This window comes from Mustela erminea, chromosome 1 (assembly GCF_009829155.1).
Source record: "Mustela erminea isolate mMusErm1 chromosome 1, mMusErm1.Pri, whole genome shotgun sequence".
In the NCBI taxonomy this organism is placed as follows: Eukaryota; Metazoa; Chordata; class Mammalia; order Carnivora; family Mustelidae; genus Mustela; species Mustela erminea.
The window spans coordinates 217,919,443-217,940,716 of record NC_045614.1 but is presented as its reverse complement, the minus strand read 5'-3'; the positions used below and the strand labels follow the sequence as shown (position 1 = coordinate 217,940,716).

The 21,274-nt window shown below is 51.1% G+C and overlaps 1 protein-coding gene across 7 annotated transcripts in view; it reads left to right on the top strand.

The window, feature by feature from the left end:
• Positions 1 to 21,274, top strand: part of HSF2BP (heat shock transcription factor 2 binding protein) — a 100,211-nt gene that overhangs the window by 49,673 nt on the left and 29,264 nt on the right. For 5 of the 7 annotated variants that reach the window (XM_032356338.1, XM_032356368.1, XM_032356358.1 and 2 more), the window contains exon 7: positions 7,705 to 7,808. In XM_032356338.1, coding sequence (XP_032212229.1) covers positions 7,705 to 7,808 — 104 coding nt within the window. Of the gene's footprint in view, positions 1 to 7,704; positions 7,809 to 11,374; positions 11,650 to 17,762; positions 17,931 to 21,274 lie in introns of those variants that run through there. The other 2 variants (XM_032356378.1, XM_032356385.1) reach the window with 2 other exon arrangements.

Here is a 21,274-nt window from a genome sequence, read left to right as displayed (position 1 = left end):
GGATTGGGGCCCGCATCGGTCTCTCTGCTCGGCGGGGAGCCTACTTTCTCCTCTTTTTCTCTGTGCCTGCCTCTCTGCATACTTGTGATCTCTCTGTTTCAAATAAATAAAAATGAAATCTTTAAAAAAAAAGTTATATTAAGTTATATATACATATATATATATATGTTAAGTGTTATGTAAGAGTTAAGAGTTAAATATTTTGAAGAAGGAAGTACATTTTGAGGACAAATCTTAGATTATGTTTGATTTCCTTAGAGTTGGCAGCATTTCCAGATATTAACAAAGGTCATCAGAGCTTCTGCAATGTTTCTCTCTATCATTTGGGATCTAGAGCTGCTATGTATTACTCTTTCTCAGGCAGTAGAGCTTTCAGTCACGAAATGTTTGACATCTAGTGAAGTGCTCTAGTGCTAAGGTATAGATTGGTTGGTGGTGGTTTGAATATAACCTTGATTCTCCTGAAAGATGTTTTTTAGGGTTTCAAGCTAGTTTGATCATTCTATGTACATTTTTTAAAAAACAAAAAAAGCTGTATCTGGCATTTTCATTAAGAAAAAGGCAAATAACCTAATATGCATATGGTGAAAGAGAATCCTGCGGTTTACAGAGGAAGCCCCGGTAGGCTTCGTGAGGATGGAAGAGGTTCTTGAGTTCAGTTGTAATGCAGATCACAATCAACACGCAATAACCTTTCTTTCTCTTTCACTGGGAAAGAATCAGTATCTGACAGTTAGGAGCTTTGGAGAGATATGAGGCCAGAGAACGCGGACACCTGTCCACTCTGCTGGTGGGAGGCAGGTGGAGGCAGGTGGACAGCACCTGTTGCGGTTGATTTGCTCACGCCAGGACAGGTAACCCCCTCTTAAATATATACTCCAGAAAAGGTGTTAGCTATAAACACTGGGACGCTCGTGCAGAAACATCGTAGCATCTGCGTTTGAAACAGCACGTTTGGAAGCCTCTGTCAGCGGCAGAATAGGTGAATGGAGTGTCATCGATTCACCTGGGGATGCATCAGTGAAAATACACTGTTACTGTGCAAGTCAGCGTAGACAGATGTCTCCCCATGGTGTGGAAGGTTGCGTACGGTGTGCTGCCACCCATAAGGGCACCCATAAGGGCAAGGACGATGGAGTTATTGGGCTCTGTGCGCTGTGAAAGCACCTAAAAGTGCGTGGCTGTCTGTGACGTGTGACCGACGCGGGGGTAGCTCCCACCTCCCTCAAGTGTCTGTGACAGAGTTCACAAAGGGGACAAGATTTTATTTCTTAACCAGGGATGAGGATATTGTATTGTTCTTTGTATCTTTTTGTGGGCCTTTGACGTTACATAGTAGATAACAATTAACCTGTAGACTCAAGGTTACACACACGGATTTTACTAGCCGGATGAGGGGAGCCACAAAATCTTTTTTTTTTTTAAAGATTTTATTTACTTATTTGATGGAGAGAGACACGGCAAGAAAGGGAGGAACACAAGCAGGGGGAGTGGGAGAGGGAGAAGCAGGCTTCCTGCTGAGCAGGGAGCCCAATGCAGGGCTTGATCCCAGGACCCTGGTACCATGATGTGAGCTGAAGGCAGCTACGTAACTGACTGAGCCACCCAGGTCCCCGGAGCCACATTACAAACCAAATAATCCTAAAACTCGTCTGGAACCACGACAGACCTCAAACAGCCAGAGTCACCTTGAAAAAGAAAAGTAAAGCTATTCCAGATTTCAAAGTTGCATCACAAAGCTGTTGTCACCAAGGCAGTATGGTGCTGCACAAAAACAGACACAGATCAGCGGAACAGAGTGGAGAGCCCAGATACGGACCCTCAGCTCTATGGTCAGTTAATCTTTGAAAGAGTAGGAAAAATATCTCATGGAAAAAAGACCGTCTCTTTAACAAATGGGAACTCTGGACAGCAACATGCAAAAGAATGAAACTGGCCCGCTTTCTTACACCACACACAGCCGTTCAGAGTGGATCACGACCCGTGCCGAAGGCAGACGCTTAGCCAGTTGAGTCCCCCAGACGGCCCAGCCCTTGTGCGCTGTCGGTGGGACTGCAAACTCGTACAGCCCCCGTGGAGAACAGTGCTGGTCGTCCGAAAGTTCGAGAGAGAACTAGCCTACGGTCCACCAGTTGCACCACTAGGAGTGTCCCCAGAGGCTATAGAAACCCTAATTCAAAGGGACGCGTACCCCCTGATGTTCACAGCAGCATTCTCTACAGTAGCCGGGCTAGGAAACAGCCCACGTGCATCCACTGAGGACCAGATGAAGGAGACGTGGTGTGCGCACCGCGGGATGTTGTCAGCCCTCAAAAGAAGGACCTCTTGCATTTGCAATGACATTGATGAGGGAGCACGAGGCTGGCTGAAGACAAAGCAAAAGCTGGCGCCTTGTACCCCCGCCCCCCATCCGCTCTCCCTCTGTCATATGTGTAGCATTTCTCAAGCAGCCTTGACTGCCGTGAACAATAAGCAAATAGCTAACTTGCAGAGCTCACAATCCTACTAGACAGGAGTCTCCCTTGGCTTGCAGATGTCCTAAATCTCACTAACAAAGACGTTTGATAGCAGGATTGTGACATCCCACCAAAAAGTCTCCCAATTATCTTAATATTAATGGCTGGTCTGAAGACAACATTGATCTAGCAGCAAGGGCAAGGCCTCCGGTAGGCCTGGGACATCCTGGCACCTTGTAGGCCCTCTTCAGCATATGAAAACTTCATTGAAACCTCCCTTCCCCTCCCCTTCCCCCAACCGCAGGGTACATAACCTGCCACCCTTCACAAGCCGGGACAGCAGCTCTTCCTGCCCACGGGTCGTGTCCCCGTGCTTTAATAAACCACCATTTTGCACCAAAGATGTCTCAAGAATTCTTTCTTGGTCATTGGCTCCGGACCTCAGCCCACCGAACCTCACCTAGGTTCTAGAACTTCATCAACATGGCTGGAGCTACAGAGAATTAGACCAAGTGAATAAGTCAGAGAAAGACAAATACCATATGAGCCCACTCATGTGGACTGTAAGAAACAAAACAGATGAGCAGAAGAACAAAAAGGCAAACCGAGAAAGACTCAACTAGAGAGAACACACTGATGGCCACCACAGGGAGGTGGGCGGGGACTGGGGGAAGTAGAGGGGGTGGGGAGTCAGGGGGCACCTGCCCTGAGGAGCACTGGGTGATGTACGAAGTGTTGAGTCAATGTATTGTTCATCTGAAATGGATCCGACTCTGTATGTAACTACCAGGCATTTAAATAAAACTGAAGATTTAATGGGACAGGCACTTGCTTCTATAATGGGCGCATAGTAAATGCTCAATGAAATTTCAAAAAAAGGGGCCCCCGCCTGATGGGTCAGCCTGCTAAACATCTGACTCCCAATTTCGGTCAAGGTCATGATCTCAGGGTCTTGGGATCGAGCCCCACGTGGGCTCCCCAGCAGGGAGTCCGCTTGGGATGCTCTTTCCCTCTGCTCCTCCCTCCTGCGCAAGTGCTCGATCTCAAATAAATAAGTCTTTAAACAGGTTTGGCAGGCTTCCAGCTGCCAGTTTCTGTTCGTCATTTGGTCTGAGATGTCCGGTTGCTTCTCTCTCATTGTTCCTTAGCATCACAACTGGTGGTGGGAATTTGGCTACTTTAGATTCTAGCTTAGAGGAGCAGTTGGTGGTTTTTGTTTTTGGAGGGCGGACATCACAAGCCTTTTTGTTTATTTTCATTGCCGGCTGGTTTTGAAGTACCAGGTGTGTTCATTCTTCATTGTTTCCAGTTATAATTTCTTCCAAGATGAATACGATCATTGAGTCACTCACCTTTACTTCTAATGACTCAGCCTTGTGCAGCAGACCGCCAGGACAGCTTTCTGGCTCCTCACCAGGCCAGTCCACTGAGCCCCAGGCCGGCTACAGCTATGTGAAGACAGTGTCCTTTTCCATGAAGGAGAGTTTCTTGTATTGCTCTTGTAGCCTTTCGAGTTTGCGGCTGTCTTTCTGTTAGCCTGGCTTTCTGTCCTTCCATTGGCAATGTCGGCTGTGTCTGCACTCCCCAAGGCTGCAGAGCCGCAAGTTGTCTTTTGGAGCCCGTAAATCCGTTTATGACAAACCATCTGCTTAGCTGTGAGATAGGAAGCAGAATTTACTGTTTTTGTCACTGGAAGAAAGTCTGACCCTAGTTCTACGGTGGTTTGGGAAACAACACTTACTTCTAGTGACCCCATGCCAGAAGAGGGCATTCAGTGAGCAGATTCTCTTGACTTTGCAATGGGAAACTCGATATATTATTTACAAAATATTTGTGGTTAGGATAGAAATCTTGGAACAGAAAGCACTTGCATAAGAAATAGGAAGTTCTCTGGGGCTGCAGTTTGCTAAGTCCTCTGCGACCTTGGAGCCGTCTCTGGGCTTCTGCGAGCTGTAGCCTGGCAATGACACAGGGTCTCGGGTGGTTCTGTGGTCGTTACAATGACCTTTAGTCATCCTAGCTTCTTAAGGATGCCTAACTTTGACCAAATATAATCTTAAAGACATTTGTCAATTTTGTGGGTCTTTGCCGCGGTGAAGTTAAGTGGCAGTCAGTGGGGAATTTCAGTGTTTCCTGGAATTTGCCCCGTGTTCCAGTTATCCCTCAAGTGTTCATTTCACCTTTTACGTTTTAAAGAAGATTAGCTAACTTCATGTTCATTTGCTAATAAGGCAGGGGTTGCAACGCTTTTCTGTCAAGGGCCGGATAGAAACTGTTTCAGGCTCTGGGGGCCATCGGTCTCTGTAGCAGTGACTCAGCCCTGGTCTTGTAGCGTGGCAGCCGCGTGCACAGCTCGTTGTGTTTAAGGACTTGCAGCTCCCTGCGTTTGTGATCAGAAGTGAGAACTCCTCTCTTACGAATCCTGGATTGGAGGCCTCCGAAAGTTGTAGTTATGAATACGACCTTTGAACACTTCAATAACTGGAGAGCTAGATGACTAGTGAGTAGGTTTTGAAATGTGTAGACCTTGTCAGGAGAACCGGAAAGGAGTGGCAGGTTTGGCTCATTTTGTAGCCCGCGAGGAGGCTGAGGGCCGTAGTCCGAGACGCGGGCATCACTGCTCTGGCGGGCGATGGTCTAGTGTCGTCTTCTTGAACCTGGTAGCATTGCCTTGACTTTGAAAAAGCCATCGAAATACGGGGAGACGAAGACTGTCTCTGCGCGCTTGGCCGGGCTGAGGCCCGCAGTCACGGGGTGGGTTCACGTTCCCTGTCTGAACTGAGCGCTCACCCTGTCCCAGGCCCCGGGTAAGCTGCGGCACACAGCCACCAGCTCTTTCGAGTTTGTGTGGCCTGCGGGGACGCACGCGCCACAGTCTGTTTCATCAGGCCCTTGTTAATGGCCTGAATCGCTGTTACGGATTTTCTTCTGCCTCAGGCTCCACCGTGTCTCGGCATGACACTGTTACTGATCCCATCTTCATTTAAAATTTCGATGTTTTGCTGTTTGTGGAGTTTGGGGAATAGTTTTGATTTTTTAAAAACTTGCTTTACAATACATTTTAAAGATCCTGGTTACCGAATGTTCTGGCACCCCTTACATTTGCCCCCAAAGCAGGCGCTTTACTCTCTGCACCCCAGTGGGCCCTGCTGGTAGGTAACTCTGTCGTACGCTGGATGTTGCCCATCTGCGTTGGACTCCGGGCCTGGTATCTTTTCCTGGAGAGAACGAGCCTTCGGGTAGTTAGCTTTTCTGGGTTCTCAGCCCTGGCTCGCCGGAGGTGATCAACAGGGTCCGAGCCCGTCCTTGGTTTTCCAGCTCGCGCTCTCCACGGGGCGTCTTCGTGGCTGCCGTGAGGAGCGTGGCCCGCCTGTCCGGGCTCCCTCCTTCCCGCACCTGTGCTCTGCTCCCGCTCTGTCCGCTTCCGGTCCTTACCTGCTGCCGCTGCGCCGCTTTCCCTGGACTTGCACGGTGTGGTTGTTACACTTCATCCGTGTAAGCTCTTCTAGGTTCTCCTCTGGGTGGGCATTTATGCGCTCACTAGCTCCCCGACGGCGTTCTGAACTTCCTTTCGCGCCATTTATACCCACTGAACGTAAACGTACCCATTTTCTGTTGCACGATGGATCATTCTAGTATCTGACCATTCTCTTTTTAAATTTTGGTTCTTGTTGGTTCTTGGTGCTGTTGCTTCTGGGTTTTGTCTTTCATGATTTTGTGATTTTTGTCATGAAGTCACATTAGTGCTGTATTTGTGGGGATTCTTTGAAGATCAGGTTGACGGTCCTTTCCTTCAAGAGGATGTTGACTTTGGCCAGGGAGCTGGAGGCACCCCTGTCCCCCCGGCTGTCCTTTTATCTTTTCTTTCTTTTCTTTTCTTTTTTTTTGAAAGAGGAGGTTGGGACGGACAGAGTGGGAGAGAGAATCTTCTTTTTTTCTTCTTTTTTAAAGATTTTATTTATTATTTAACAGAGAGAGACACAGCGAGAGAGGGAACACAAGCAGGGCAAGGGGGAGAGGGAGAAGTAGGCTTTCTGCCGAGCAGGGAGCCCGATGCGGGGCTCGATCCCAGGATCCCCCCGGGATAATGACCTGAGCGGAAGGTAGACGCCCAACAACTGAGCCACCCAGGCGCCCCTGAGAGACAGAATCTTAAGTGGGCTCCATGCCTGAGATCCTGACCTAAGCCAAAACCAAGAGTCAGACCTTAACTGACTGAGCCCCCCAGGGGCACCTCCCAGCTCTCCTTTGTATTAAAATTACACGGCTTGTGGATTTTCAGGCCACACAGAAAGCATGGATTCATACCAAGCTTGGAAGCTCATTCTTCCCTGGCTTTGTGTGGGGCTCTGTGACCGGAGTCTCTGTCTCGGGTTGGTCTGAGGCTTTTCCTTCTGTCCCTCTGTGCAAAGCCAGTCTGTCGGCCTGAAGCTGTGCGCTTCTGGAACCAGCCCTCTTGCGCACACGCCTGCTTGGAGTTGCACTTTCCTGCAGTTCTCATCACGGATGTTTCCCCTTCGCTTCTTGTAAGCTCATTCGTTCTTTCAGGGGTTTGCAGATCTCCATGTTGTCTTAAAAATAAAGAATTGCTTCGTACTGTGAAATTTGGGGATCGTACTCTGCAGTAGTGTTAGAATCCTTGTCCGAGAGTTTTCCCGGTTTCATTAGACTCTGACTTGCCAGCTGTGCTCTGTTCGCAGGATAGCTTGTAGGATCTCGTTTAACTCGGGACACTGTCCTGTCGCAAGAGCTGGCTGGGGCTGTGGTGCTCTTCGTGCCTGACGCCGCGGATCAAACACACGCGCGTGGCCGGCGCGGGCTGCCCAGATATCACAGACCGTGTTCCCTGAGTGCAAAGACAGGGTTAGCTTGCAAGCCGCTGACCAAACCGTTGGCGTGCAGTATCCTTACGAACTGGGGGTCGCCCGTGTGTAAGTGTGGGAGCGGTGACAGAAGGGAGGGCTCGCTGAGTCAGGCCTTGAGGTGTTCTGCGGGACCCGCTCTGCGGCTCTACCCCTTGGTTGTGGACTCTGTCCAGGTGGGATTCTATGGGCCTGGGGCCGCAGCTTCCGTTCTCCTGTAGTGTCCGAGGGAGCCGTACTGCTTCACATAGGTCCTGCCTGCGGTGCCCGGCCCCCCGCCTGCAGAATGGGACATCGGAGCGGAGGAAAGCCCCTGTCGCACAGGAGTGTCGAGGGTGAGACCTCGGCATGGGGCAGCAGCTCAACCTGTCTTCTTTCCGTTTCAGGTTACTGCTGATGTCCCTGTACAACGTGAGCATCAACCTGAAAGGCTTGAAGTACATCAGCGAGAGCCCAGGATTCATCCCGCTGCTCTGGTGGCTTTTGAGTGGTGAGGGCAGGGTGTCCCCGTGAACCCTCTCTTAGCGCCTGGGCCCCTCTTCCCCTCTGGCCGGAGGAAGGTGTCGGGTGTTAGAAACATTGGGACGGATTGTCCTGAGGTGTTAGCAGGGTTAGCTTTCTTCTCAAACTGTGGAGGCTGCAGTGGTGAGTTAGGAGTTTGCAACACAAAGAAGAATTACCTTTAAACATTTTATACTTACTTTCATTTTTAAAAAAGATTTTATTAGAGAGAGAGCGCACCAGTGCAGGGGAGGGATAGAGGGAGAAGCGGGCTCTCCGCGGAGCAGGAAGCCTGATGCGGGGCTCGATCCCAGGACCCTGTGATCATGACCTGAGCCAAAGGCAGACGCTTTACTGACTGAGCCACCCAGGTGCCCCCAAAGAAAAATTCTCTTATAAAACTGCTGGTAAAGGGTGTTTGCCTGCTCCTTTCTCTGTGGACAAAACAGCGCTGTGTCATCTGGGCCCCTGAATGTCAGGTGGAGGCACGTGGGGGAAAAGGAATCTGAGATTACAGCTCTGACATTACGTATGTGTTATGTGTACGTGGAGTTTTTGTTTTCTCAGAAATAAAAGCTCTCTCTACTCTTTCTTTTTCTCTCTCACCACTAGTCTATTTGTTTTTATTTTATTTTACAAAATTCTCGTTCCAGTGGAGTGAACATACGGTGTTACAGGAGTTTGTGGTGTGCAATAGAGAGGACACTTCGGTGTTACTCAGTGATCATCACGAGACGTTTCCCCATCCCCTGCCCAGCTCCCTTCTGGGGACCGTCAGTTTGTTCTCTGTAGTTGAGTCCGTTTCTTGGTTTGTCTCTTTCCCCCCATGTGCTCATTTGTTTTTTTCTTAAATTCCGTATACGATTGAAATCTTATGGTACTCGTCTTCCTCTGACTGACTTCCTTCCCTGAGCACGATACCCTCTAGCGCCATCCGTGTTGTTTCAAATGCTAAGATTTCCTTCTTTTTTATGGTTGAGCGATATTCCGTTGTGTAACATGACACCTCCTTTATTTTCTTTGTCCACTCATCAGTTGATGGACACCTGGGCTGTTTCCGTAATTTGGCTGTTGTGGACATTGCTGCTATAAATATAGAGTGCACATATCTTTTCAAATTAGTGATTTTATATCCTTTGGGTAAATACCCAGTACTGCAGCTGCTGGATGGTAGCATAGTTCTGTTTTTAACTTTGGGGGTATGTCCATCCTGCATTCCAGAGGGGCTGCCCCATCTTGCAGTCCCACCAATAGTAGAGTTCCCCTTTCTCCGCACTCTGGCCAACACCTGTTGTTTCTTGTGTTGTTGACTTTCGCCATTCTGACGGGTGTGAGGTGGGATCTCCTTGTGGTTTTGAGCTGTGTTCCCTGATGATGGGTGATGCCGAGCATCTTTTCATGTGTCTTTTGGGACTCTGGTATATTCTTCAGAGAAATGTCTGTTGATGTCTTCTGCCTGTTTTCAACTGGGTTATTTGTGTTTTGGGCGATAAGTTGTATCTGTTCTTTATATATGTTGGATACTAACCCCTTAACAGATATGTTACTTGCAAATATCTTTTCCCATTCTATAGGTTGCATTTTAGTTTTGTTGTTGGTTTCCTTTGCTGTGCAGAAACTTTTTCTGTCACTTTTTTTTTTTTTAAGTAGGCTCCACGCTCAGCATGGAGCCCAGTGTGCAGCTTAAACTCACAACCGTAAGATCAAGACCTGAGCAGAGATTGAGAATCAGACTCTTAATCAACTGAGCGACGTAGATGCCCTGAGAAGCTTTTATTCTTGGTGAAGTCCCACTAGTTTTTTTTTTTTTTTTTTAAAGATTTTATTTATTTATTTGACAGAGAGAGATCACAAGCAGACAGAGAGGCAGGCAGAGAGAGAGAGAGGGAAGCAGGCTCCCTGCCGAGCAGAGAGCCCGACGCGGGACTCTATCCCAGGACCCCGAGATCACGACCCGAGCCGAAGGCAGTGGCTCAGTTTGTTTCCTTTGCCTCAGGAGATGTACCGAGAAATATGTAATAGTCAATGTCTGACCATGAATTTAACCCAAGATTTCGTCCCAGTTTATTCGTCACAACTTTTAACGCTGGGTATTCAGGAGGTGCATATTTCATTCAGGTGTGCGACAAATGGACTTCCCTATTTTTTCATTATTTAGATTGACCTCTATTTGAGCTTCAGTTCTACTTGGTGGTAAAAGCTTATTTTTTGTAACAGCTTTTTTTCAGTTATAATTGATATGCAATAAGCTGCACACATTTGAGGCAAACAGTTGATAAGTTTTAATATGAATATACACCGTAAAATCACTGTGCGATAAAGAGTGAAGGTGGGCATCGCCTCCGAGAGGTACCTGTGTTCGATGGGGTGCCTCCCTCCCGCCTCTCTCCTCCCCTCTTCCCAGATGCATTCACCCTTTCTGCACTTGAAGTTGTTTTCATTTTCCACGAGTTTATGTACCTGACGTCATACATCCTGCGCTCCGTGTACCTAGCTTCTCTCATCAACCTAACTGTTTTGAGACCCGTCCGTGTTATTGTTGTGGACTTGTAGTTGTTTGCTTTTTATGGCTAAGTAGTGTTCTGTGCTATGGGTGCACCACAACTACTTTATTTATGCAGGTGATGGCAGAGAAATGTTGCAGAAGCCGGTGATAGATGCCTGGCGCGTCTCCAGGTTGCGATGTTTACACACAAAGCTGCTATGAACGTGATAATCTGTCTTTGCAAGCACATACAGTCTCCTTTCTCTTGGGTGAATACCGTGGAGTGGTATGTCTGGGGGCGCGGAAGGTGGATGCTACCATTTTGCACACCCCTGAGCAGCACGTCTGTGTTCGGCCCCTCGTCCTCATGGCTGCTTGCGCGTCTCTGCTTCACTCTAGATAGATAGTCCAACAGGGCCATAGCGCTGCCTCGCTATGGTCTTAATTTGCAATTTTATTAGGACTGGTGATGCTGAGCGTCTTCTCATGCGCTTATTTCCCATCCGTGTATCTTCTCTGATAAGGTATCTTTTCATATCTTCTGCCCATTTAAAACAATTGGGCTGTTTTAATTGAGCATTGAGAGTTCTTCCTGTATTTTGGATACAAATCCAAATACTGGATCCAAATGCCAATATTTTCTCCTGGGCTGTGGCTTGTCTTTTTGTTTTCTTAAGAGCATCTTCAAAGAAGGTTGGAGGTTCTTAATATTTGTAAATAAAGATTTATGTATTTATTATTTGAGAGTGAGAGGGAGAGCAGGGGGAGGGGCAGAGGGAGAGAGACTCCCAAGCAGGTTCCCTACTGAGTGTGGAGCCTGACATGGATGTGGGACTCGATCTCATGACCTTGAGATCATGACCTAAGTCGAAATCGGGTCAGACACTTAACCGACTGAGCCACCCAGGTGCCCAAGAGTCTTAATTTTGATGAAGTTTAACTTACTCTTTTTCTTTTATGAATTGTGTTTTTTTTTGGGGAGGGGTAGAAATCTTTGCCTAAGTCAAGATCTTAAGTATTTTAAGTTTGTTTTCCTTTAAGAGTTCTGTGGTTCTGCATTTTACATTCAGGTCTCTGATCCATTTTGGATTACGACTGGCATGCTGCGAGAGGTGGGCGTCCCGGTTCTTGTGTTACGTAAGGCTGCCTGGTTGGCATGAAGGCTCTTTTCTCCACCGGATGGCCCGTGCCCCTCTGCTGAAAGTCACGACGGCGGATGTGAGGGTACGCGTTGGGACTCGCTGTTCTCTTCTGTGGATGCATTTCTGTACCGTTACGCCAATACCACACTCTATAATAAATCTTAAAAGTCAGGTGCTGTAAATCCTCTAACAATGTTCTAGTTTTTTCAGAGTTGTTTTGGCTATTTCTGAGTTCTTTGCATTTCTACCAAAAAAATCCTCTGGAGATTTTTATGGAGATTTTTATGTTGTGTTGACATTTCGTTTGGGGAGAATTGATATTTTAGCGATATTGCTTCTTCCAAGCCACGAACACAGTATATATGTCTATTTATTTAGATATTCTTGGGAGACGGTCTCTCATGTTTCCTTATGTCTTAAGAGCAGAGGAACGGACCTCCTTTGTTTCCGGCTGTCTTTGTAAGGCTGCTAGTACCGTGAGCACCCTTGTCGGGAGAGAGAGCTAAGGGCGGGTGTGTACGAGCACGCAGGGCAAAGGTCAGGCAGGCTTACTCCCCATTATGAAAGATTTGGGGCTTGTCTTGTGTCATGCACTGCCTGGCCTGTTCATGGCCCTGTGGGATCGGGTCTCGCGGGACTGGCACAAGTGTGGATATGGTGAATAGTGTGATTCTTTTTCTCGGGCTCAGGAGGCTTGTATCTCTCCTGCCCAGACCTGTGAACCTATGGCCTGCAGACTTGTTAGCCAACAAGCAGGATCAAACCCGGCTTCGGTAGTCTCCGGGCTGTGTTTCCTACTGCCTGATAACACCCACCCACCAGGGTTTCATGCTTGACCAAACAGCTTGTTTTCTTTTTTTTTTTTTTTTTTTAAAGATTATTTATTTATTTATTTGACAGACAGAGATCACAAGTAGGCAGAGAGGCAGGCGGGGGGTGGGGGGAAGCAGGCTCCCCACTGAACAGAGAGCCCGTTGTGGGACTCGATCCCCGGACCCTGAGACCATGATCTTAGCCGAAGGCAGAGGCTTTAACTCACTGAGCCCCCCAGGCCCCTACCAAATAACTTGTCTTCTCTTGAGAACATGAACGGAGGGACCCAGAGGATCAGAGGTGGTTGTCCCGGGCGCCCAAGGCACACCGCGTCTGCGGGAGGGGAGGGGGTGGTGAGAGTGGGAGGTCAATGAGGTGGGGGTACCTGCTCTTTCTTGAGGGCCAGTCACTGTTTTAAGTGCTTTAGTAGGTTCACAGATGGATTTCTCCGAATTCCATGATGAGGTACAATCCTGTTTTATGGATGAGGCAGCAGGAGCATTCGGGGAGCAGTGGCTCCAGGTTATGTAGCCGCTGAGCAGGAGCCCTGCTTGGGCGGGTTGGGCTCCAGACCCCAGCTCCCGGCCGCTCTGTCGGCCTGCTGCTTGGCCGGAAGCCCCTCAGACATGAGCCTTAGTCCTGAGCGGCATCATCCCCCCCCCCGCCCCCCGCCTGCCTGTAGGTCGGCTTGGCTTGCCTCAGAGGTGGGTGTCTGGGAACCACACGCATCTCAGGGGCCTGCAGCCGGGGGTCCTTCAGCACATTCGGGCAGCCACTCGCTCATTGAACAGGGCTGTGGCTCCGTGTTCTGGGCAGCCCATTTCAGCTGTGGTGCTCCGGACACTGTCCGGGGCTGAGCGAAGATTGTCGCGAGTCTCCCTTTAATTTGTACAGCCCTCCAGGTCCACGCCGCCCGCGAGCGTCCGTTCCTGATGCTCCCCAGAGATGGCGCTCCTCGACCAGGTGGCGGTTCCTGCGGACACTCTGGGGCATGCCCAGTAAGGGAGGGACCGGGGTGAAGTGGCCTTACTGCCGCTTTTCCCCACTGTGGCATCGGGCTTCCTTGTCCACGGAAGACAACTGCTTGTTCTTCTGATACGGTGAGCACCTCCCAAACCCGAATAAATCTGCTTTCCTGGTACCTTCAGAGTTGCTACCACAGTCAAACAGAGGCAAGGTCCCGTAAGCCCAGGATGTTTGACCTCTGAATTCCCTATGGAATTACTTCAGCTTACAAATTGAAACTTGTTACAGAATTTGGTGCGTGTTTTAGGAGGGTGAGTGTCTATTTTATTACAGAATAGGAAAATAGGAACAAAAATAGTTTCCTGAAAAGTCATCTGTGCTTCTTGGTGCTCGACGGTGGTGGTGTGACAGTTTCTTGCATTCTAGACCCTTGTGACTGCTTAGAGCTAGGAGAGGATTTGAAACCCAGCTTCCTGTACCACTTTGCTTTTAGGTAGATCTGCTTTGTGAAATACACTGGAGAAATAAAAATCTCCTCTAGTGTTTTAGGTGATCTAGGAAAAAGGATTTCATTGCTTCTGGCAATAGCGGGGTCCTATTTTTATCAGTTCTCCGTCGGGAGATTTTTAAACACATCAACTTTGGATGCATTTGACTCAGATTAAAACTGCAGATTTTCTACTTGGGAATTCACCCAGCCTTTTAGAATCCCACTTTTCTGATCTGTGAAAGGAAGATTTCTACCCCAAGCGTCTTAGTGTGTATTAGCATTCAGTCTCGGCAGTGAAAGCTCGGTTTTTTTTTTATTTGCTTTGACTAAAGGTGGCAAGTTGTCTCGCGTACCCGGACTTGTCCGCCCCAGAGTGCAGGACCAGTTGCTGTGAGTCGTCCCTGCCTTAACAACCTCATTTCCTGTAACGTTTGTTGGATTTCACTTTCCTTCCCTTTGTTCAGCTCTGCGCCTGGCTTTCCCCCAGGCTTTCTCCACATTCCTAACATGCCTCGTAGGCTGCAGAACTGGCGCAGAAGGCCGGTGGATGCTGACGAGGGCAGGGTGTGTTGGGATGGTGGCCACATGTTGTGTAACTGCTCACGCAAACGAGTATTTCCATCACACTTTTAACTTTATAGCGCCGTGTTTCCTACCATGTGACAGTGTTGCCTCCTGCCTTACAGTCACTGTTGGTCCAAGGAGTCTGAGACGTGTCAGTCCTGCCGGATTTCTGTCTCCAGCCCAGACCTCTGTCCTGAACTCCGGACTCACTTCTCCCACTATCGGCTTGCTGTCTCCATGTGGCTATGTGAGACCCTTCCGACGTCCCCCTGTGCACGACCGCTAGCGGCATCCGGACGGCTCCGCATGGACAGCTAACGGATGCCAAGGCTCAGTGTGCTCAGACTCCGTGCCACGCCTTCCCCACGCTGACCTCTGGCCGTGGCCTCCCCACGACAACTCTGTTCCGATTTCTCAGGCCTTTGAAAACCTTAGAGGGAATCTCCACTCCTTTCCTTCCGCACCTACATGCAATCTGTTAGGACATCTGGATGGCTCCACTTTCAAAGTCTGCCCAGAACCTGACCGCCGTCTCCCAGTCCCAGCTGGCTTTGGGCCACGTTCATCTTTCCTTCCGAGAGCTCCGGCGGCCTCCTGCAGGTCTTCCTCCTGTCCGGCTTCTCAGGGCATGAGTTGGGAGCCAAGGGTATGATGGAATGGATCCCAGACCGACTCTCTGTACTGAAAACAGTCAAAATGCTGAGTGAGATGAAAAAAAAATGTAAAAAATTGCTCCTCTGAGCTAGAAAAACGGTAATTGTATCCAGTGCCCAAAAGCCAAATGAATGTGGGACAGCAGAGAAGTTAGGAGACCTGAGCTAATGCCCGCTTTGAGGACATTTGTCAAAATGACTTTCAGTTTCCACGGCCTCGCAGGGTGTAGGGACAGGAAACAAAGACCAGGTCTCCTCCCAGATGAGTACCCTCGCAGGGACACCCGGAAGCATTTACCAGCATTGCAGGCGTAAACTGAGGGTGCTTCTCCAGCCCTCGGCGACTGCAGGAAAACTGCTCTTGGGGAGGCCATCGAGAGGACATGAGCGCTGGTGGAGACCAGCGAGTGGGACTCGGCAGACAGAGGCTCCCCCCTCCGCCGTCCACCCCGTCCTCGGAGTGTGCGCGTTTCTTTCTTCCCTGCTCCCACGAGCTGTCCCAAGGATGTAGCCTTGAGATGGAGATGTGGTGTTGAGACCAGTTTGAAGGGATACGTGACTGAACCCCACTTACGGCCTCTATGGAAAATTTTACATATTTATTTATTTGACAGACAGAGATCACAAGCAGGCAGAGCAGTGCCTGGCTTGATCCCAAGCCCCAGTGCGGGGCTTGATCCCAGGACCCTGGGATCACGACCTGAGCTGAAGGCAGAGGCTCAACCCACTGAGCCCCCCAGGCATCCCATGTATTTATTTTTTAATTTGGTAAAGTTTTATTTCAATTCTAGTCGGTTAACACACAGCGTCATACTAATTTCAGGCGGGGCAAGACAGCGGTTCAGCACGGATGCTCGGACCCGAGTGCGCCGACTCCTCCCACCCCCCGCCCCTCCTCCCCTCTGGCGGCCGTCAGGGTGTTCATGGTAGTTGAGAGTCCATTTCTGGCTCATCTCTCTGATTTTTACCCTCAGCTCGTTTGTTTTGTCTCCCGAATTGCCCACGTGCGTGAATCGTACGGTATCGGTCTCTCTCTGACGCTCTAGTTCCATCCACGTTGTTGCACGTGGCTAGAGCGAGTTCTGGTGTGTGCCGGGGACGCTCTGTTGTGGATATACACGTGCCGCAGCGGGTGTGCACGTGGGCTGTCTGCATAGTTGGGCTCTGCGGACATCGGGGTGACGTGTCCCTTCGAATTCGTGTGTTCGTGTTCTCTGGGTAAAGAGCCGGCGCGGCGAGTGTGGGACTGGAAGGTAGCTCTGTTTTTGTTTTATTCTGGCGGGGGAGTGTGGGGACCCCCGGGTTTCGTGGCTAGCCGACACAGGCCTTGTGTGTGCGTTCCCTTTGCTCATGCAACCTGCCGGCGGCTGTCCTAGAGTGGCCAGGCTTTTTCCGTGGTCTTCCCTCGCCCTCCGTCTTCAGAGGCTGATCTCAGGTCACAGCCAGGAAGCTCCGGGGAGGCTGTGAACCAGCAGTCGTCTGTTTGACCTCTGGCACTGCGGGTAGTGGAGGAGAATCTCTTCTGAAAATTTGCTACCCTCGGTTGGTGTTTAGGCAGCTTTGAGGCTTTCATTCAGGCCCCATGGGTGGTCCTCATTTAGAGAATAGTCTTTTCTGGAGAGTTCTTGAACTTCAGCTAAGTCCTGAAAGAATTGTTAGAGCTAAGGTTTTGAGAAGCTGAGCTCATATATTAAAAATCACAAAAAGTATGGGAAACATCACTAGCGAAGTGATAATACAGATAATACAGGCTTGCAGAAGATTTCAGATATAAGAATTATTGGATTGGTATAAAAATAGTACGTTTAATATGTTTCAAGAAATCAAAAAAGGGATTGGTACATGAGTGAAGAGCCAGAGATTATAGAAAGGACCCGCAGATCCGAAAAAGCAGAGGTGAGAGGTGTTTCTGGAGATGAGCAGTGCAGTGATTGGATATACATTTATGAGGCTGTTTAATCGCGGGTTGTCCATAGTTGAAGAGAGAATTGCATTGAGAGGGACACATGTGGAGAAATTACTGGGAACGAAGCCCAGAGGGAGAGGGGTGGTGGGGCAGGTAGGGGTGTGGAGGGGAGACAGAGAGTCGGAGCAGGTAGGGGTGTGGAGGGGAGACAGAGTCGCCGGGACCCGCGGGAGTTCTGGGAGGAGAGCGGGTGGACAAGCCACCCTTGAAGAGAGCGGCAGAGACGTTTGCCGCACTTGCTTCCGTAACGTGGCACGTCTGCCCGCTTGTAAGCAGCATGAATGGGAAGCGCGCGCTCCCGGGCAGCCTGCAGTGAAAACCGCGGCATGTCGAGGACGGAGACGGTCTTAGAGGCAGGCGGCCAGTAAAGACGTGGCTTCCGGCGGCGGCGCTTGGGACGCTAGTGGCTCCTGGTAGCAGCGGCGTCCCGTCTGACGCCGGGAGGGTAGCTGCCGACCGAGTGCGCGGGGCCTCCGGGCACGTTCATTCTTCAGAGCGGGGGCGGGATGCAGCTGCCGCTGTCCCACAGCCCTCCCCCGGCGTGTGCGTCATGGGGCGCCTGGGCGCAGAGGGCGGGTGTGGGAGAGCGTGAGGGCGGGGGGGAAGAGCAGATGTGTGGGGACGTCTGAGTAGGGGCGGACCGGAGGAAGCGAACAGAACCAAAGCGACGGGCTTAGAACGCCGGGAGCAGGCAGCAGCGGGGGCACCGGTGGAGCGAGACAGGTGGCGGGTTTAGGAGTGGGTCCTGCCCCCTGCCCCAGGCTGGCAGGGCCCGGGAGGAGCTGCGGGCACGGCTGGCTGCAGACTCGGACGGCTCGGCGCAGGCTAGCGCACAGGTGACGGAAGCAGAAGGTACACCCGCGGGTAACCGGAACGCAGCGTGAACTGCACGGCGAAAACTAGTGCAGAAGGTGGTGAGAGAGAAAACAAGAAACAACGGGGCAGGAGACGCGACCAGCGCAGGAACTGTGAATGGGCGCCATGACCCGCTGACAACAGCGTCAGGCTGGGTCCGAGACCGTCATCGACAGGGTACGTGTTGTTCATAGCGGTTCCAGCTCGGGCTGCAGAGTGCGTACAGGCTGAGAGTGAACGGAAAACATACCAGGCAGGTTCTTGTCCGTTCATCAGAAGGACATAACCACTGTGAATTTATATATGCACTTGCTAATGCAGTCTCAAAGTAAACCAAAAAACTATAGAATTTTGGGTGCCTGGGTGGCTCGGTTGGTTGGGCGACTGCCTTGGGCTCAGGTCATGATCCTGGAGTCCTGGGATCAAGTCCCCCATCGGGTTCTCTGCTCAGTGGGGAGCCTGCTTCCCTTTGACTCTCCCCTTCTTGTGCTCTCTCTCTGTCTCTCATTCTCTCTTTCTCAAATAAATAAATAAAATCTTTAAAAAAACTATAGAGTTTTGGGTTATAAAGTAGGCCTCAACAAATTTCAGAGCAGAATCGTGAGGAATGTCTTCTTGGACCACAGTACAGTGAAGCTGGAAATTAGTGACAAAAGAATAAGTAGAATCCCACATCTAGAAATTAAGTAATCCATAAGTGAAAGATGAAATCACAACAAGTCAGATATTTTGAAGTGAACAATAAAAACATTACGTGTAAAAAATGATGAAATGCATCTAAGTAACTGTTTATTAGAAGTTTTATTAGTTTAAGGAGGAAGGCGGAAGTTGATGAGCTAAACATCTACTGTAAAGATCTTTGTGGAAGTTGAGACCACCCAAATAAAGTACAAGGAGGAAGAGAAGAAAGGAGAAACAAAGGGGCTGTTACAGCAGGTTCCGCCGCTGACCGAAGCGTCAGCAGAGCGAAGGCTGGACCCACAGAGACCATCTGGGCCGAGGGATGGCAGCAGAAGAGCGTGAAGCAAGTGCTGGAAGTCCGAGGCCTGCGGGACCCCGGGGCGCACTAGTCCGTGCAGGGCCCGTAAAGGAAGTTCAGCAGAGAAGAGAGCGGAAGAAACTATTGGAGGGAGTGACGTCTGAAGACTTCCTCCCTCTGATGACGGACAGTCCGTACGTGCAAGGAGTCCGTGGGGTGTCAACAGAGACCCGTGCTGGACGCATCGCAGTCGGACCGTTCGCACTCGAGACAAGGCATTTCGGAATCAGCAAGGGACCGCGACCAGGTGAACAGCTCTCCGCCCGTCGGAAACCGTGGTGGTGGCACGGGGGAGCATCTGTCCACATTCTGAGTGGAAAGACTGTGCACCAAGAATTCCATGTCCTTCTAAACCACCCTTCAGAAGTGGGGGCGAGCCACAAGCCTGGATATATGAAGCGGGGGGGCATTTTGTTGCGGGCAGAAAGGGCGTTCCTCAAGCTGGGAGGACACGAGGGCCGGACATCACCCCCATCCTTGCCGGGAGCTGCGGGGGTCACATGGAGACGGCTGCGGTTTCCGAGCGGCTCTCTCTCCAAACTGATGCTTGGAGAGATCTTCTCCCCATGCTCAGTATTTACCGAAAAGAACTAAAAGCAGGATCTTGAAGAGCTAGTCGTACAGCCCTGTTCACTACAGCGTGGCTTACAAGAGCCAAGATATGGAAGCGACCAGAATGCCCACCGGCGGCTGAACGGACAGAGGGGAGGCAGGGTGCGCACAGTGGGACCTTGCTCGGCCACGGAACAGAAGGACATCCTGACCCCTGCGGCCACGTGACTGCAGCTTGGGGACCTTACACTGAGTGAGGGAAGCCGGACCCCAGATTCTGTGTGAGTCCACTCATTCGAGGTACGCAAAGCAGTCACGCTCCAAAACTGGGAGTAGAATGGTGGGCGCCGGGGCAGGGGGACGTCTCATGGGGCCACAGTGTCAGATCTACAGGCTGAACAGAGTCCTGGAGATGGACAGACAGCGGGGACGGTTGCACAGCAGTGTAGACAGACTTAGCACCACTGACCCATGCCCTTGAAAATGGTTAACAGCCCAAGTTTATGTTATGTAAGTTTTAGCATGATAAAAAAGTAGAACATTTCGTGTGTCCGCCGTGGCAGTCTAGTAAAGCCACACGGGAGGAGTCAGAGGCGATCGCCGCCCAGAGAGCAGCTTCCCCAGACTGTACCATGCCCCGATTTGTGCGACACACACACACATGAAATGGCATATTTAAACATCTCCACGGCGGTGGCTCCCCCTCCTCTATGTTAGTGCTCCTGCCGGGGCTCCGGAAGCTCAGCTCGGCGGTGACTCGTGGGAGTCTGCGGCCCGGCCCGGCCCGGCCCACAGAGCTCGCCCTCCTTTGGTTTCTGTTTCACCTGGAGACAATTTAACATTTTCTTGTTCTTTTGTTTCTCAAATGCCATTTACCTCCAACTAGACTGAACGGTGGGAGCTGGATCTTAGGCTTCTCTCGCATTCCTGTGACCACCGCCTGCCTTTCCCAGCGCCCCTCAGCCGTGGCCTCGGGCCCACGAGCCGTGCAATTAGCCCCGCACAGTGCAGCATTGCCGGCAGCTGCGGTCCGGTCCCCTCAGGCCGTGGCTGTGCTGCCCGCGGGCCGTGTCCTGCCTCCCTTCAAGGTCTGCTCTCCAGCTCTCCACTGGCCCGAGCCCGGACTGGACCGCAGCCTCTTCTGGATCTGTGCCACCTTCTCCCCAGCCTCTGGGCTCTCTGCCCTCGCCTGCCAGCACTTGGCGCCCCACGCGCGGCCTGGCCTTGGTGGCGGACGCCTCTGGCTCTGCACGCGCTTCAGGGTGACCCCACGGCCTAGACTGAGACCAGTTGTGGCGTAGTTGGCCTCCGGGCGGGGAAGGTTAGCCCTAGACTTAGTTTCTCTGGGGCCGTCACCCTGGTTGCCCACCATGCTTGTGGCCTTTTTCCCTGAGCGGGCCTTCCGCACTGGCCCCCGTCAGCGAGGGCCCCCGCAGTGCCCGGTGACGGTCTCCGTGGTGGGAGTGTGAGCGGGCAGGATAGAATCTTCCTCGTGGACCTTCCTGCCTAGAGCTGTGAGGAAGGCCACTCTGGGCGCAGAACTACTAGGAGGCGCCAGTCTGTGCTGCCTGTGGCAGTGTCGCCGGCCACTGGAGTGAGGCCCCCTGTGCAGCCCGTGCCTGAATCCGGGGGGAGGCGCCGAGGCCCGGGACGCCGGCCGGAATCCCACCGTTGCTTCATCCTGTCCGTCCCAGTCCTGGCTCTTGAGTTCTTTCTCCAATTTCAGGGTACTCTGGAGGCTTCTGTGAATCACCCGTTTTGTTTTCCTTCAGGTAGTTCAAGGCTCGCTTCCTTTTGGTCGGGGTCGTGTACCTCCCTCCTCCAGCCCACACCCCGGTGCCACTTCGTCATCTTCCATGGCACCTGTCAGCCTTGACGCACAGCACAGCTGCCCTCCTCGTCCCGTTGGCGGCTCGTGTCTGTCTTCCAC